Genomic DNA, 19,276 nt, shown 5'->3' with positions numbered 1-19,276 from the left:
AATCTTCTCACATGTGATGACCTTAGACAGGCCTTGCTATTATATTTTTGGGATATGCAGTCACAATTCATCAACTGACTACCTCAAATTATCTTCTTTAACCTTTATGCAGGATCAAACAGAGCTAATAATGTTGTACCAAACATATCCACAACAGATTGGTCTGTGGCTTAACTTAACAGTTTTATGAACAATGTCCCTTCTAATAAGATGAGTGACCTCTTGGCCTTCTCATTGCCCTACTGCTATGCCCTGGAAACCCTTGGACATTGCTATCTACCTACCATTGCTCCCTAACGACTCCTGGGCTTTGCCATCTACCCTGCTGCACCACTGGGCTCTTATCTATTCTTTTGCTAAATACTTTCATATGTATTGTGTTCCGTAATTAGAATGTAGGGCAGCTAGCTGATGGATAGAGCCCTGGACCTGGAGTTGGGAAGACCCATCTTCCTGAGTTCACATCCAGCCTCAGACATTTCCTAGCTGTGTGACCCTAGGCAAGTCACTTCACCCTGTTTGCCTCAGTTTTCTCATCTGTAAAATGATCTGGAGAAGGAAATGGCAAGCCATTTCAGTCTCTTTGCCAAGAAAACTCCAGATGGGGTCATGAAGAGTTAGACTTTATGAACTTTACTGAATGTGAATGTGAGCTCCTTGAGAACAGGGACTGTCTTGAGTTTCTGTTTGCATCTCCCAATTATAGTATAGCGCTTAGCATTTAGTAAGAGTTTAATAAATAATTTTGATTCCCTCTCTTATAGTAAAGTCCTCTGATCTTAAGTGAGATAACCAATTTCTTATAACAATTACATGCATTTCCCAATCCGGAATGATAAAGTTATAGAGATAAAAATCTTTCTTTTAAGAATCAGTCCATGTCCTAACTATTTTTATTAAATAGTCTCCTGGGCTCATGGAGGTTTATGTATAGGCCAAGGGTGGGGAACCTGTGGCCTCGAGGCCACACATGACCGTTTAGGTCCTTGGGTGCGGCCTTTTGACTGAGACCAAGTTTTACAGAACAAATCCTTTTATTAAGGAGATTTATTCTGTGAAGTTTGGATTCGGTCAAAGGACTGCACCTGAGGACCTAGAAGGCCACATGTGGCCTCAAGGCCACAGGTTCCCCATCCCTGGTGTAGGCTGTGGGCCCACAAGAGGATAACATCAGGTGAGCCTTGGTTCACAAATGAACTTGGAAGACAAAAAGACCCTGTCTACTGCTGCTCCATCCTCCCTTGATAATCCAGATAAGGCCTCAGTTACTATTGTTTTGGTTCACACAAAACATGTTCTACTTAGGATGAGGAATGCATTAAGGTCCATTCCCATCCTGAACAAATTGCTTATTTCCCCATCTCACAAGTCCTAGGCACCCTCAATTTATGAAGTTTTTAGCAAAAGTATTTGAATACATATTATTCTTTTTTCATCATAGCCATCCCATCATTAGGGCACAAACACTGGTGTCATTCTTACTTGTTATTAAAATAGTTTTTTCTCCTTGCCTCTCAATTATGATTACACTTATCTTTGCTTAAATAGATATTACCCAAAACCTTTTTGTTGAATTTCCCATTATTCAATTCCCTCCTACCCAAAGGTACATCATTGCCATTACATCAAGAAATATAGCTAAATAGGGATGATTATGTTTTCTCAGGGTAGTACTCATGGTACTAAAGAGAAGAATAAAGAGGCAATTCCTATGCTCTTCCCAGAAGCACAAGGCCCCAGATTAGAGATTATAAAAACTATCTATCTGTGCTTTGGGTGAAAAAATTCACTGTTTTTGAACCTTGAGTTCAAGATATGCTTTCCCACTGTACAGATACTCTTCTCTGTGAGCAACTTAAGTGTGCTGAAAAAATTCGTACTGTTCATAATTTTTCATCTTGTAAGCATTATTGATTGTGCCTTTGCCTCTAACTAATCATTTGCCAGTAAAATCTATTTTCCTGTATCTGGTTAAAGGACTCTTCCTTTATTTACCCTTTGAAATTGATTGTACTTAATGAATAAAATGACTTTGTCAGATCCCAAGTAAATCTCAGCTGGAAGCTTAGGTTTTTTTACCCCCCCCCCCCGGGATACAAAAGACCTGGTCAACAAGTCCAGTGAACAATCATTTCTTAAGCACTTACTTTGTGCCAGGCATTGTGGTATTTTCTGGGAATGTAAATACAGGAGAGACAGAGAGACAGAGAGATAAACAGAAACAGAGATACACAGAGAGAGACAGAGAGACAGAGACAGAGACTCCCTGCTTTCAAGGAGCTTACATTCTAATAAGGAGAGACTACACATAAAAACCTGCTGAAAAGTAGGGGGAGCAGAGGAGAGAAAGAAAAGAAAAGGAAGTTGGTGGGAGTGGAGGAGAGGGTGGAAAACTAGGTGTGAATCTTAGCTCTGCTACAAATTACTTACGTCAACATGAGAAAATTCTTTCCTATCTTTGAACCTCAGTTTTTGTTTTTGTTTTCTGTAAAATGTGGGAGTTTGGCTAGATAATCTTAGGACCTAGCCATCTCAAAATCCTCTATCCTATGAATCCCAGACATGTATCATAGCTTCACCCTTGTGATCCTACTCGTCAGTCAATGAGTCAAAAAAAATTTATTAAGTGCCTACTATGTGTATCTTGGGCAACTAGGTGCACAGTAGATGGAGTGCTAGGCCTGGAGTCAGAAAGACTCATCTTTCTGAGTTCAAATCCAGACTCAGACACTAGCTGTGTGACTCTGGGTGAGTCATTTAACCCTGTCTGCCTCAGTTTCCTCATCTATAAAAAAAAGAGCTGGAGAAGGAAATGGCAAACCACTATAGTATCTTTGTCAAGAAAACCCGAGTTGGGGTCACGGAGAATCAGACAGGACTTAAGATGGCTGGACAACAACAAATGTATAAGCTAAGTATCTCAAAGGATTGTTATGAGAATCAAGTGAGCTAATGGATATTGTGCTTTGTAAATTTGCAAGCAGTGTGTTATTATAAGCCACATAAAGGACACTCTCCTGAGGTCCCCTGATATCTGATCATGGTGTCTTGGTTACCCTGGATTATGACAGCCTGGAGAAGTCCTATCAATCTGGTAAGGGTCATTAGATCTGAGAGATTGTCTAGAGCAGATATGCTTAACCTTTTTTGGTGTCATGGACTCCTTTGGTCATCTGTTGAAACCTGTGGATCTCTTATCAAAATAATTTTAAAAAAATTCATAATTAAAAGAAATGATCAATTTTAGTTCAAGGTTATTGAAAATAAAGGTATATTTTTTCCCACCCAAGTTCACAGACCCCCTGAAATTTATCCGTGGATGCCTTGGGGGTCTCACATTAAGAACCTCTAATCTAGACCAACTTCCTCACTTAATAGAAGAAACTGAAACATAGACAAGTGAAGCCATTTGTCCAGGGTGGTCCCATATTAAGTGGACACACTGAGATCCGAACCCAGGCTCTCTGTCACCAAGATCAGTGGTGTTTCCACAGAGCCTCTTTTTGTTTTCACTACAACTCTCTGAGATAGCCTGAGTAAATGATACCATCCCCATTTTACAGATAAGTGAGACTCACAGAGGCTTGGAGCCCAGTAATGGACAGTATAGTATGTCCTTTCTCACTGCAGTAGTCAATGAACATTTACTAAGCACATACTGTGTGCCAAGTATTATGCAAAGTACAGGAATAGAAAGGCATAAGACAGTCCCTGCCCTTGAGGAGTCTATGGCGGAAGCACATAAAAAGAAGCTGAAAGTGGGGAAGGAGGAGCAGGGGTTATTGAGGAGGTGTGAGTTTCAGAACTGAGGCCACCTTGAAGGATGATAAGTTTCTGGAGATTATGAAGTCCTGGAAAGTAGCCAGGTGGGGAAGCATGACACTTACTCATCCCCAGATGGCAACCACGAGGTGATGGTTAAAAAAAAAATACATATATCTAGAAAACTGTTTTCTAAGGAATGTAGAAGTAGTGCTCTACATTGGTGACGGAGGTATATATGTGCTTACACCAGTGAAATTATGGATTCTAAAAGTATTCAAGCAAATATCTGCTATTATTGTCATTATTAATAAACCTCTTTCCAGTTACAAAACATTTTCACAAACTTCGTCTTATTTCATCCTCATAACATCAGATAATGCCACTGTCATTACTGTTTTATACATGTGGTTCATAAAGGTAAAGAGAACTTGACCCAAGTTGCATGTCTAGTAAGCAATGCTACTGAAACATGTGCCTTGGTCTTCTGACTCTGATGCCATATTTCTGTCTATCTCTTTATCTCTGTCTCTCCCCTTCCCTGTCTCCGTCTCTCTTTCTGTCTTTGTCTCCATGTGTCTGTCTGCCTCTGACTCTCTCTGTGTCTCTCTCTGTCTCTGTCTATCTCTTTCTGTCTGTCTCTGTCATAGAGAAACCTGGTGTTGAAAGTACTCTTAGCCAACCTTTAGCTGAACTATGACTCCATTCTACAATACCTCTTATAGATGGTCACTCGGCCTTGATTCCCAATAAACAGGCGCTCACAGCTTAATGAGACAATGTCTTGGGAGAGCTCTGTTAAGATGTTCTTCCTCATATGGAACTAAAATCTCAATTTAGTAAAAAACAAACAAGCAAATAAACAACGACAACCTACAATGAATTCATTGTCCCTTTCATGAGGGCACACAGGTTACTTAATATAAAACCAGCATCTTATAGTGAGGGGAAGCATGGTGGAGTGGAAAGAGTGCTATCTATAGAGTCAGAAGACACAGATTCAAATCCTGTTTCTGATGTACCTGTGTGACTTAGTAAGTTGCTCAACCTCCCTGGGACTAAGTTCCCTCATTTTATAAAAATGAGGTAGTGTTGGACTAATATCCTCTGGGGTCCCTTTCCACTTCTAAATTGAGTATCTACAATCCTGGTCATACCCTCTCATCTCACAGATGAGGCAACTGAAGCCCAGATTTGGGAAAGTGATTTGTTCCAGGTATCACACTAAGTCTGTAACAGTACCAGTAACATTAACAGTCCTCGTATTCTTTTGACACAACTATGGTTGTTCCTCCTTTAGGAAGAGATTCTAGGCCCCAACTCAGTTTCAGTGAATTCTTTTCCCGGGCCTGCAGGAGATAAGAGGGAACCAGAAGGCATACCTCCTTAAAGGCCTGAGCTTCCTCCTAAGCCTTCCCTGAGTCAGTGAAAAAAAAAAGTGGGAGATAGGCCCAAGATCTCTCAAATCCAGGAGAGACCCTGAAGGATCCCCCCCACCACCACCCACAAACCCAGGCACCAAAAGGAGTTGTTTTTTTTTTTTCTCATAGCACCTGCATTTAAAACCTAGGACAGCATCTTGTATATATTAGGTGCTTAATAAATATGAGTTTAATTTAATTAAATTCAATTCTCCAGTTGGAAGAGAAGGTAATACCCTCTCTGCCCTTGATGAATAAAGTCCCAGTGCAGTAAGAAGAGCACCAGATGTGGAGTTAATGTGCCTGGCGTCCAATTCTGGCCCTGCTAACACCTGCCTGTGTGCCCTGTGCCAACTCCCTCTCCCCCTCCATTCTGGTCCTCAGTTTCCTCATCTGTAAAAAAAATATATATATATATGTATATATGTATATATATATATATATATATATATATATATATATATATATATATATATATATATATCTTCTAGAATTTGATTCTATGATGAGAATGGTGACTGGGACTGAGTAGAAAACAAGGCCTCCATTTCTGAGCTGAGATCTCTCCACCAAGTCAATCAGCAAGCATTTATTAAGCACCGAATATGTACTAGACACTGTACTCAGTGATACTAGAATACAAAGACAAAAACCAAATATTTCCCAGCCTCAGGAAGATTGTAATCTATCAGAGGAGACAATATGTGCATATGTAAGCAAATGCTGAATAAATACAAAGTAAATACCAAGGTGTTTAAGGGAGGGAGGACAAGTCTTACTGCCTTCTTCTCTTGATGTCTTAAGCCTGATCCTCTAGCTCAGGATGGAGTAGGGATTGCTTGTCTGACCCCTTGTCATTAAAGCTTCAAGTCTTGAGTAACATTTCCGGCTCAAATTTGCTTCTGTTTAATTTGTCTCTGATTTGGCTTCTGTGCCACACCCCGTTCCTTCATTTCCACCCCCACCCCCAAGTGTAATCAGCAATTATTGACTTTGGAGGACAGTGAGAAATATCACAATTGTGATATTTCATACTGCTTTCTCAAAATCTGTCATCATATTCTTCATTTCCTGATTCTTTTGTCAAATTTTGCTATATAAGATCCCTCTTCTCAGCAGAGGTGGAAGGAGGAGTCAGAATAGCTGAGCATTCGTCCCTGCTGAGACACCCCTGAGAGATCCAGGTAAGACCAACCGTTCCAGCTCCATCTTTCCTTGGAGGTAGGACAAGAAGCTTCTTTGCTCTTCCCATGCTTGAAAAAGCCTTTAAAGACCTTCTTCCCTCAAATCCCTGCAATCCTCTGCTCCTAGGTTAGAGAATTAGGTGAATAAAGCAGCTTTCCTAAAGGACCTTGTTTGACTAATTATCCAAGGTATGGCTGAGTGAGTCTATTTTAAAATCAAATGGGACTAATGAATCTCTGTGCAAATGTACATTTGTTTGATTGGCTCAATAAACCAATAATAGGATAGGAAGTGGATCTGCAAATTCACTGATATAGGAAACTGACAGATGAAGAAATTCCCTCTACTGATGCAGGTCAGCAACCAATAGTCTTAGAGAATTGTTTAGATGCATAGGGAGACAATAAATGTTCAGTATGTGACAGACACACTGTCTTGAAGCCAGGTCACTCTATCCACCATATACACACAAATATGTATATGTATGTGTGTGTGGATATTCACACACATACAGATATATATATATATATATATATATATATATATATATACACACACACACATACATACATATATACGTGTTTATATATATACATACATACATATATATACACACATACATATAGATGATAGATGGATAGAGAGAGAGAGAGAGATAGACAGACAGTCTAGCCACTGCCACTAGACCAATGATATTGCTTTCTAAATGATAAGATTAACTGTCTGGGCAGCTTTGGTCAAATCCTTTACTTATGCTGGACCTCATTTTCTTCCTCTATAAAATGAAGAGGTTGAACTAGATGATCCCTAAGGTTTCTTCCAGCCCTGACATTTTGTTCTCATTTCCCTTTCAGTTCACGCATTCCATAACTCTAGATCAGAGGTTCTTAACTGTTTTTCATGTGTATCATGGACCTCTTTGGCAATCTGCTGAAGCTTATGGACCCCTCCTCAGAGTAATGTTTTCAAATGCATAAAATAAAATGCACAGAATTCCAAAGGAAACCAATTATAGAAAAATACAGTTACTGAAATATTGAAAAAAAATTCACAAACTTCATATTAAGAACCCTCACTTTAGAAAAAGGAAATCTGGAAGTGACAGTGATGGTAGGATCGTAGAGGTAAATTGTGAAACCACTAACTTGACTATACCTTTAATATGATGATTTCAATACAAATTGATGTTTATCTCTGCTCAGGACTACCCAATTGACTGTTTTGACTGAAGCCTAACTACGTGTTGAGTGTCTTCAGAAAAGTGCTAGAAACAGCCAAATTCTTGATTCTATGATGGGGTTTTCCAATATTTGTCCAAGCCTAAGAAGTAATAGCACTTAGAATCATTGAGTATTAGATTGAGAATGAACTTTCTACAAAGAACATTGAATGTCAGGGCTGTAATGGCTCTTAGGATTATAGAATAGACATCTTGAATGGCAGACCTGGGGCTAGAACCCAGGGTTCCTGACTCCCATGGGCTCCATATTCTTTCCACTACACCATTCTAAGTGCCCCTCTGGTCATGCCACTCCATAGTAGACTAAGAGAAGCTGAGAAGGCCCAAAAGGAGCCTGGCACTCCCAAATGCTTGAGGGAAACCTATGCAAGATTGCAGGAAGTAGTTTTAGCACAAAGCAAATGAAATTGGTACCAAAGAAGAAATGTGCAAATCTGAGCCTTGAGGCTTTGCACAGGCCAAAAATAGGAATTCAAGAAAAGCTGAGATGTATTCAAGGGACTCCTTCACAAATGATGTAGCAAAATAGAAATTATGTGTGGGGCAGAGACCTCATGACCCCAGGAGGCTGCTGGTGCCTGTCTCTCCTCTGACTCGTGTTGGTTCTTTGTTTTTCCTACGAATCAGGAACAAAGATGCTTCAGATTTGGGGCCTCATTCTCTTCTATGGCCTGCTCACACAGAGTTCGGCCCTACTTGAAGCCATCCCTGTGAATCCTGCTAGTGCCTGAGCCCTGTTTTATCCCTTACCTCACCAGATCTCCTCTCAGATTTATCAAGTGGTAAGTTACCCTCTCACTAGGCAATTGCTATGGAGAGAAAAGACTAATTCTAGAATGCCCTGTAGTATGAATCCCTTCTCTAGTATACAAGGGAAAGGAAATTCCTGACATCCTGTAAAGTCTACTCTGCCTTAAGGCATTCTGATTGATTAAAAAGGCATTCCTTATAGGGATTGAAATGGGCATAAGTGTTTTGGGGAAGTGACAGAGATGACAAGGTGAAATAGAAAGGGAGGTGGCATTTGGAAGATAGGAAAGCCCAAAGACGTGAGTGTACCAAAGGATCAAAGCAGATCCTTCAAGCCCTTCCTTATTGGACATGCTAATCTTTGAGCTTTATGGAGGGCCTTGCACTTCGTGTAAAATAGTAACCCAAAGTCAATCCGAAGTGTAACTGGACACTTAACACTACATAAAGTCTAGTGGAAAGGGCCTTGGATTTGTAGTCAGAGAATTGGGTTTGAGTTCTGGCTCTGCCAATTGCTACCAACATGTCCTTGGGCAAATCACATCTCAAATTTCTTCCTCTGTAAAATGAAGGATTAAGTCTAAATGAAGTCTCAGGTACCTTCCAGCTCTAAATTCTATCATTCCATTCCAGGTCTCACAAACGGACTTCGCAACTCAAACTTGCTTGGTATTCTCCACAATCTCCCCATCTTGGATATCCTGAAAACTGGGGGAGGTTCATCAGGAGGTCTCATTGGAGGCTTACTACCTAAACTAACCTCGATGATTCCAGGGCTGAAGAATATAATTTCGTGAGTCTAATTGATGTGTTATTAGCTTTAAATTTGAATAAGGAAATGAGAAGGTCCTTGACAGGGACAGCATTCCCAATATCCATGAAGTAAGGGAGCTAAAAAGAGCATGAGGGGAGGTTGGGAAGATCTTTTCATTTTTTACTGGCACAGATGGCAGAGAAGGCTGAGAAGTTTTTCATCTTCTGCTAGTTAGAGAGGAGAACCAATAGGTCTAACTTGACAGACAGTAGTATAACTATAAAGAATACTTGATTTTGGAGAGGGAAGACCTGAGATTTTTCTCTGATTCTTTGCTACTGACTTGCTGAGTGACTCTGGACAAACCACTTTTAACCTCTCTGGGTCTCAGTTTCTCCATTTGTAAAATGAGAGAGTTGAGCTAAATGATCTTTAAGGTAACTTTCAATTCTAAAATTCTTTGAACCTACAAGAAAGGCCTTAGATTAGGTGTTGGGTGTGGGTATAAGTATGTCTCTTGGTTACAAGATCGCTCCCCACCCCTGCATTTCCAATTAGACATTAGGCAATGATATTAATTAGTCAGGATATCAATAAATGAGCATTTATTAAGTTCTTACTATGCGCCAGGCACTGTGCTAGGCACTGAAGATACAAAGACAAAAGTGATACCTTTCTTACTCTTGATGAACTTATAATCCATGGGGTGAGAAAACATGTATATGAATAAATATATGCAAAGTAAATTGTTTGCATATACTTATTTATATTAGTAAATTTGTAAAATTTGGACTTTTGCTATACTCCAAAATATGTAATGTTTTTTGGCAGGGGTGGGAGTAGGCTGGGGAAGACATTAGTAGTTAGGAGGGAAAAGGTTTCATAGAGAAAATCAGTCAATAAACATTTATGAAGAGCCTACTATGTACCAGATACTAAGCTAAGTGGTAAGAATACAAAAATAGGTAAAAAACAGTTCCTGCCTTCAAGGAGATCGCAATCTAATAGGGGAGATAACAAGCAAACAAATATGTAAAACCAAGTTATTTGCAGGATAAGAAGGAGATAGTTAAAAGAAAGAAGTCACTAGAATTAGGAAAGGTCACTTGAATAGACTTTTGAAGGAAATAAGGGATTATGGGAGGTAGAGGTGAGATGGGAGAGCATGCCAGGCATGGTGGATAGCCAGTATAAGTGTAGAGATGAGAGATGGACTGTTATGTGTGAGGAATAGCAAGAAGGTACATTTAGCTGGACCAAAGAGTTGGAAAGCTAGGTTGGGGTTAGGTTGTGAAGGGCCTATAAAGATAAACAGAAGAACTTGTATTTTGATTCTAGAAGCAATAGGGAGCTAATGGAGTTTGCTGAGTAGGGTTCCAGCTGGAAGCCAATGCCAAGGTTCAGAATTTATGGAACCTTTGGTTGAAAATACCATCCCAATATCTCTAGCCCCTTTCTCTCAACTGAGAAATGATTGGTGTTCAGGAATGGTTTGATTTGTGGTTCAAGGTGTGGTTCGTACTCTAAAGGATATAAATTTGGAGGAGTTCCTTTTCAATGTGGCTCTCTGTGCAGGATCAATGTCTCCAATCCTGTCCTCTTGGAACTTGGCCTAGAACAGTCTCTTGATGGACACCGACTTTTTGTAACAATCCCTCTTGGAATGGTCTTGGAACTGAAAACGTGAGTGACATTTGAGAGCCTGGAAGTTCCTGTTCAGGAAACGAGGGAGGGTATTAGCACAGGGCACTTGGATCCTAAGGGATCTTAGGCTTATCCAATGTATGAAAGGTGGCAGGTGAGGTGATAAATTGGGAAGCATAATCACTCTATTCAATGTACACTCCTTGGGTCCAGTGTCTCTCAGGGTGTGCTTCCATTTTCAACTGACCGTGGAGGTTAACATTGAGAATCCTTCAATTTCAGAGAAGTTCATGACTTCCTTCATCACTCCCTTAAGAAACTATTACTTCATCTCCTATGTCTCCTCTAAGCCATTCCTTGGGCAATTAAAGCCTGGGATCCTATGCCATGACTGATCATGTCTGGCTCCCCATGACCTGGCCCAGTTAGACCTGTTTTAATAGCCCTGAAGCAGAAAAGTTGAAATCAGGAGCCAGTTAGAACAGAACTTTGGGTCAGGAGACTTGAATTTAAGACCCTGTTCTGCCCCTTACTAGTTGTGGGACCTTGGGCAAGTGATGACTCCTTTCTATGCCTCAGTTCTCTCCTTCATGAAATGAGGAATTGACCTTGATGATCCCTTAGCTCCCTTCTAGCTCTGACAGTCCCGTGGGTCAATAGGGTTTGCTGAATCCAAGAACTGCTGCCTTCCTTGGCACCATCCAGTTTCAGGGCAAAAGAATCTGGAGTTCTTGCCATTTCTGTTTTGCCCCAGTGGTGAGAGGCTGCACAGAGACCACATTGTGCTAACCACATTGTGCTCTGGCCCTCAGTTTCTACATCTGCACAATGGGGATGATAATCCCTGTCCTTTTGACATCATAGGGCATTTGAGGTGTTTGGCTGTGAAAATGGATGTGAGAATTCTTTGGAATGCACTAAATACTTTATAAAGGCAAAGTCTGTACATGAATAGAGTGGGAGCTCTTCATGACCACCACCCCATTCCTGTGGCCAGTAGAGGATCTTCTCCCTCCTCTTTCTCTCAATCTCTCTCTCTCTCTTCTCTCTCTCTCTCTCTCTCTCTCTCTCTCTCTCTCTTCTCTCTCTCTCTCTCTGTGTCTCTCTCTGTCTCTGTCTCTATCTGTCTGTCTGTCTGTCTATCTCTCTCCCTTTCCCCCAATCTGCATTTTTTCTTGTTTAGATTCCTGACTGGTGAACTTCTAAAGTTGGATGTTAACCTGAATATCATAGTGGAGCTCATCGCAGTGAGGGATAATGATGGAAAAATCCACTTGGTGATTGGAGATTGTAAGCATGACCCTGGTAGCTTAAAGATCACTCTCCTGGAAGGGTGAGTCAGCATTGATCCAAAAGGATCAATCCTTTTGGGTCCTGGCCTTATTAGCCAATGCCCATGCTTGGTGGTGGGAAATGAGCTTTTATTTTCCGTCTTTTGACCTGTTTCAACCCAGGCTTCAGCAGAAGAAAAAGGCTGATTGGCCAGAGACTAAGGAATTTCCCACCAATGAGAACATACTCAATCTTGCATCCTCCTCCTACCCCCCAACCTGCTAATTCTCTATCCATGTGTTCCTTCCTTTTTCCAGGGTTGCACCAATCCTAGTGCAAGAACTTGTAAACACAGTGACAAAAACTCTGATTGAAAGTCTTCCAAAACTGTTACAGAAAGAGGCAAGTGTGGAAATGAAGATTTCCTCTGAATCCTTAGGTCAGAGTATTACTACTGGGCAGGCCAAAGTGCCCTGAGACTGAGGAGACAAGGGATCATAGGATCATAGATTCAGAGCTGGGAAGGAATTTGAAGGTCAAGTCTGACCCTCTTTTACAAATTGAAAAGCTAAGGCCAGTAGAGGTTAAGTGACTTGTCCAGGGTTACACAGATTTTTAAAAATGTCTGAAGGGGGATTTGAACCCAGGTTTTACTGATTGCACAGCACTTTCCTACTACACTATGCTGTCTCAATGGGATGGGATGGGATCCTATCTCTGCCATGGACTTGCTCTGTGACTTTTTCTGGGCTTTAGGTTCCCCAACTGCAAAATAAAAGGATTGAATGAGGTCGTTTCAAACGTCTCTTTGAGCCCTAACATTGAATAATCTATGTTCTAAGGACCTTTCCAGCTCTGATATTCATGTTTTTCTGACCATTGACAATCTTTCCAGATCAGGATACCTCAATGATGAGAGTCCCATGGGATCTCCATTCTGGTTCTTTTTATTGATTCATTCATCTCACATTTCCTTCTGTGCTTGTGTTTAGGTCTGCCCTCTTGCTAACGAGATCCTCAGCAGTCTGGATGTTACCTTGGTACATGATGTGGCTGGTAAGTTTCTGACCAAACATTCTTCCTCTCTGTCTATAAGTGATTGGATTGCTCAGATGGTTTTGCCCCATCTGCATGGTGTCACACTTGACACTTAAGAACTTACCACCCAAAATGGATACAAACCTGGGATCTCATCAGTTAAGCTCTGCTTTCACTTTTTGTCTAGCTCCAGACCCTGTGGAGGGTCTCAATTTCCTCATATATAAATTAAGGAGATTGGACTATGTAACAGCTAAGGTCCTCTCTACTTCTAATCTATGATCCTATAAGAAGATTTCATGTTGGGCTGCAGGGAAATTCAATTGAACACAACTTATTAGTGCCTTCTCTGTTGAAAATGGGCTGTCCCCCAGAGAAAAGGTTGCTGATCGATCCAGTGGTATGTTCTGGCCTCTTCAGAATCCTTTATCCCAGGCTCCTTTAAGAACTTTTCTCTCAAAGTTCCCAAAGTTGGAACTGGAGACTGATCCTCAGTACCCTCAGCTTCTCTTTGGCTTCCTGAATCTGAGACATGTGTTCTTCCTTTCAGAAATATTAATCCATGGACATTCACTGCATCTTAAATTATAAGCTTTCTCAAAAGAGATCAACCCTTCCTTCAAATGGGTAAGGGCTATATACCTTTAATTTTCTGGGTTTTCCAGTGCATTTTCTATGAATGTTGTATTTTGGAATCTTAGAATCTAAATCTATGAATCCTGGAAATGTAGGACTGTGGAATTTGAGAATGCTAGAGTTGTGAAATCACAGATTTATCCTGGCCCAAATTTGCTCCTGACAGAAGCATTTCCTGTCTTCAAATTTTCTCCTGTTTGAAGGATCCACAACAGAGAAGACCTGGGTTTCTGTGTTGGAGTTGACATTAGATAAGATGAAACATATTCGACTTACTGAGGTCCACGAGGTTCCTCTTCCCCGCATTTGGATCCACTCTCCACATCTGAAGCTTCTTTCTGTGCATCCTATTCTTTCTCCTGGATTTTTCTTATAATAAACTTCTCCCTATCTCTGCATTAATGGAGTGGTCATTGCTCATTCTTCCTGACACCGATTAAATGCATGGGTAGTGGTAAAAGTTGAGGCTGGGCATGTTCTTGTGTCTTGAGGATGCTCTCCAGGTCAGGCGCAAAGCCAAGACTGGGCACTCAGAAGGTACTTAATTGTTCTGTACTTGTCAGCATCAGGAGAAATGGGTTTTGGTTAAGTTCCCCCACTATCCCTCAGCTAAGTAACTGTCACTTTGATCAAATCAGTGAATACTTCTGGAGCCTAGTCTCCTAATGAGGAAAATGGGATGATATCCGTCTAAGAGAAAATGAGTTCATAGATGGAAAGTTCTTTGGAGAAATGGAGTCTGGATGAAAAATTGATATTGCTGTTATATATGCAGATAAAGCCACAATTTCCCTGGAACTTTGGGAAATATAAGGGATGCAAATCTGTGAATCCATAACCCTTGCTCTTTCTCCTGGGTCTTCCCATATCCTCTCTTTATTTTTCAAAGCCCCTTCCACTACTCTGGATAAACTTGAATCTCCATCATCTATCTGTAGCCACTGAAATCCCATGGGATTGGTCCCAGGGTCCAGGAGAGATGATGAAATCCTTCCTGTCCCTAGAGTTGGGTCTGGTTTCTTTTAGTTCACAAAACTAACAACCTAGATTGGCAGCCAGGATACTGGGATTATGATTGTAGCTCTACTATTACCTTAGTTCAGAATTTTGGCAAGTTCTTTGAGCATGTGATGAGTGTCAGAGTTGGAGAAGCCTCAGAGTAGACCTAGACTCATCTAATCATTTGACAGAGGAGGAAACTGAGGGTCAGAGAGGGAAAGTTATTCATCCAAGGTCACATACTCAGCAGCAGAAGGAAATTCTTCTTAGTGGAGTTGCTGGGCTAGTAGGCAGTGAGGTAGCATGGTTGATAGAGAGTAGAGCTTTGAGTCAGGAAGACCTGAGTTCAAATCTAGCCTTAGGTACTTATTATCTGCATATCACTTTTCCTCTGTTTTACCATCTGCATGTTACTTGACCTCTGCTTGTTGTAGTTTCCTTAGCTATAAAATGGTTGTCTACCCCCCACCACACATGCATGCACACACTGCTAGCTACCAACTGCCCCAATTCCATTTAATCCCTTATCACTAATATACTTTTAAAAGGGATATTTTCTATGAAGATTTAGTAAGAACAATAGTACAAGCATTTTCACCTAATACCATAGGGACATACTCTACCCTATTGCACCTTGGTCTCTAGGGAGGGTGGGACAGTTTCTCCATAGCATCGGTCTTACCAACTTCATGTCCAAATTCCTCATCCCTAGGGATTTGTCCTCATCTCAGCTACCAGTAGGCTGGAACCCGAAGGTCACCCCTTTCTTCTAGGGACAATGATGCTGGTCTAGCTGCAAAAAAGGCTAGAAAGATAAGACACCTGGATGTTCACTCTTCTGACCTTTTAAGACTCATAAGGTTTCATTCTTCAATGTCTTCACCTAGCGTGGAAAAGAAAAAATGCAGAGGTGAAGGACATAGGTCACAGATCAGCTACAGTGGGCATGTCCCAGGGCCTATTTTTATGGGCATTGTCTTTCCCTGCATGCCATCAGCAAAAAATAAAATAAAATCAAGAACAGAACAGCTGAACAGAATGTCTTAAGAGTGAAATCGATGGGGATGAGACCTTTATGAAGGAGCCTATAGTTACAGTTCCACAATTGTAGCTAATCAAAGAGGCTACTCTCATGGCCAGCAGACCTGAACCGTTATAGAATGTTTATCCATATTCCCACATCTCTCCATACCCTCTGGTACTCAGCATCACAACTCTCCTAGAAGCTCCTAGACTCTTTCATATGGGAAGACACCACCAGAGTCCCTGTTACAAATAAATTAAGCGTATTTAGTCCAGATTGATTGCCCTTAATTAGGAAGATTTGATTATGTCTATCCTCTTAAGCCCTCTGCTCACCTTGACTCCCAACCCCACCTCTATCTTGCTTCTATATTTCCTCCCTAGGGATCTCTTCTAGGCCTTTGTAGCTTCACACCAATATAAAGCAAGTGGAATGTGCCAGATAAAATGCAATCCTTAACACCTAGGTCTTTGTACCTTTTGGCGCAGCTAGGTGGTACAGTGGATAGAACACTGGGCTTCGGGTCAGGAGAGCTCTTCATGAGTTAAATTTGGCCTCAGATACTCACCAGTTATGTGACCCTGGGCAAGTCACTTAATCCTGTTTGCCTCAGTTCCTTATCTATAAAATGAGCTACAAAAAGAAATGGCAAACCACTCTAGTATCTTTGCCAAGATAAACCCCAAATGGGGTCACAAAGAGTCAGATACCACTGAACAACAGCTTTGTGCCTTACAAAGACATTAAAGGAGTATGTTCCCTCTGGTTTCCTAATTTTTTATCTCTGTTTTGGGCTTTTCACCATTTTAATTAGCAAGGAAAGAAGTTGCTATGATTACTTTTCATTTCAATAGGCATTTATTAAATGCCTGTTAAGAGCTAGCCACTGTGCTAAGCGCTAAGGATACAAAAAAAAAATTTTTTGCAACTGAAACTGTCCCTGCTCTCAGCAGCTTACAACTCTGTTGGAGAAAACAACATGTATATAGAAAAATAAATGCAAAATATGTACAAAATATAGAGGCAGCACAGTCTACCAAAAAGAACATTGGCCCTTGAGTAAAACAAATGGGTTCAAATTCTACCCTATGTGACCACGGGCCAGTCAATTACCCTCCCTGGACCTCAGTTTTGTCATCTGTGAAATGAGGAGATTGAACAAGATCGCCTCTGAGATTCCTTACAGTTCTAGTTCTATGATCCTATTATAAGATCCCTTTCTAGGATACTCCCCCAGAGTTGTGCTTGAACTCTAAAGTTGGGTCCTTAGATGGTGGCCGCTACCTCAAGTTCTAAGGTGCTGTTTCTAATACTGCAACTCACAAGCCCCCACAAGTGTACCTCCCATGAACTATCAGCCAGTATTCACAATTTCTTTGCAAAAGCATTTACTCAAATGGCATGACAAGCATAACAGTTATGACACTCCCCTCATAAGCTTGAAACACACTCTCCCACAAATACATACCATGTTTATGAAGAAAATGGGCTTACACTTAGAGTACAGTGGTGGTGAGACACCTAGGTAGGATGCATCTGTAGTAAAGGCAACTCACTGCCTTTTTGTGTTGCAGGGTTGGGAAGTCCATTCTCTCTTCATAGAGTCCTCACACAGTTCTCCTTTGCATCTGTTGGATAGGTTGTCTAGCTGAGACCAAAGGGTCTCTGCTCTTCTCTGTAGTCTGACTCTATTCTCTACACTCAGTAGCAGTATCTCTTATTGTTCAAAGATTTCCCTTTAAAAGATGATTAAGGGGTAGAAGAGTAGAAAAAAATTCTTTAATCCCCCCACCATCTCCCTTCCACAGGGGTCTTCTCCACAAAAAGCACCCAGCTTATATTATTTCCCATTCTCCAACTGCTAGATAGGCCATCTCCAGTTCTTTTTTTAGATAACATGACAAAAGGATAGAAGAGGAGAAGGGAGACATTTTCAGCTTCCATTTTCAGCTCCTCATTCCCTCTTCCTATCTTTTTCTCTTCCCTTTTTTCTCTCCCTTACCATGCCATCAAGAACTTTGTGATCTAATAAGGATAAATAATCCAGATCATGGATCTTGGAGCTTGGAAGTGACCTTAGAGATTATTTGATTCAACTCCTTTGATTTATAAGAGGAAAAATTGAGGAAGAAAATCAGATCATCTAGCCATCCACAGAATACAGAAAAATAGAGCTGAACAGAAGCCGAGACAAAAGATTGTCAGAATTGGAAAGGCTACACATAAAAGGTCAGAACTAGAAGGGACCTTGGAGATTATGGAATCAAACTCTATTTACAGAGGCTAAAACAGAGACCCACTAAAGAGAAAGGGCTTGTGCAAGACGACAGAGGAGTTAAAATAGAACCTAAACTTCTCCTTAACTTTAGAGTTCTTCCGACAGAGTCCCACTGCCTTACTTTGTATCTTTTTCTGATCTATGCCTGAATGCTTCACAGATGAACAGTATCCCCAAGCTCTTTTGGTGTATTTCATTCCCCTTTAGCAATAAAAGTTTCATTTGTATTATAAACTCTCCATCGAAGGACTGAAAGTCCTCATTTTAACCTCAAGTACTGGCTCACATACACCCCACGACACACACATACACTACATGAAAGTAAGTTTTCTTCTTGCCCTTTCACTTGCAAGTATATAATTTCTTTTTTTAAATTTAATTTAAAAAAATATTTTCAGTTCTAAATTCTCTCCCTCTCTCCATTTCTCCCCTACCCACTGTGAAGGCAAGAAATATGACAGACATTTTATGTATGAGATCATGCAAAAACATTTCCACATCAGTCATGTTGCAAAAAAAGAAAAAGAAAGTGAAAATAAAAACTGCAATCCACACTCAGAATTTATCAGTTCTCTCTCTAAAGGTGGATAGAATTTTTCATCGTGAGTCCTTTGGAATTGTCAGAGATCATTGTGTTGAATAGAGTAGCTAAGTCTTTTACAGTTGATTGCCATTATAATATTGCTGTTACTGTGTGCAATATTCTCCTACCTCTGCTCACTTCACTTTGCATCAGCTCAAATAAGTCTTCCCAGGTTTTTCTGAAACCATTCCCTTCATCATTTTTTATAGCACAACAGTATTTAATTTTAATCATATGCTATAACTTGTTTAGCCATTCCCTAATTAATGGCATCCCCTCAATTTCCAAATCTTTGCCACCACAAAAAAAGTTGCTATAAATATTTTGTGCCTATAGGTCCTTTTCTCTTTTTTTTTTTTGATCTCTTTTAAGACAGTTTAACCAGATTCCAAATTCCCCTCATAAGCCTAAAATGTACTCTCCCACAAATATATACCATGTCCATAAGAAGAATGGGCTTACATTTAGAGCGTAATGGTAGGGAGACACCTACGCAGGATGCATCTGTAGCAAAGGCAACTCACTCCCTTTTTGTATTGCAGGGTTAGGAAGTCCATTCTCTCTTCATGGAGTCCTCACACAGTTCTCCTTCGCATCTGTTGGATAGCTTGTTTAGCTGAGATCAAAGAGTCTCTCTCTTCTCCTAGACTGACTCTATTCTTTGTATGCAGTAGCAGTGTCTCCTACTGT

The 19,276-nt window shown here is 40.6% G+C and overlaps 1 protein-coding gene across 1 annotated transcript; it reads left to right on the top strand.

Moving 5' to 3' along the window:
• The first annotated feature begins 6,305 nt into the window (after positions 1-6,305).
• Positions 6,306-14,100, top strand: LOC110211334 (BPI fold-containing family A member 1). Its single transcript, XM_020990556.2, is given in 10 exon segments — positions 6,306-6,367; positions 8,236-8,331; positions 8,334-8,390; positions 8,992-9,151; positions 10,688-10,795; positions 11,940-12,089; positions 12,346-12,430; positions 13,021-13,084; positions 13,617-13,693; positions 13,906-14,100. Coding segments are annotated over 8 exon segments (753 nt in total). The 5' UTR covers positions 6,306-6,367; positions 8,236-8,243; the 3' UTR covers positions 13,658-13,693; positions 13,906-14,100.
• The last annotated feature ends 5,176 nt before the right edge of the window (positions 14,101-19,276 follow it).

The sequence above is a fragment of the Phascolarctos cinereus genome, unplaced genomic scaffold (genome assembly GCF_003287225.1).
Source record: "Phascolarctos cinereus isolate Bilbo 61053 unplaced genomic scaffold, phaCin_HiC Scaffold_2;HRSCAF=192, whole genome shotgun sequence".
Lineage (NCBI taxonomy): Eukaryota > Metazoa > Chordata > Mammalia > Diprotodontia > Phascolarctidae > Phascolarctos > Phascolarctos cinereus.
The sequence above is the reverse complement of the archived record's forward strand: the minus strand, read 5'-3'. Positions and strand labels throughout refer to the sequence as shown.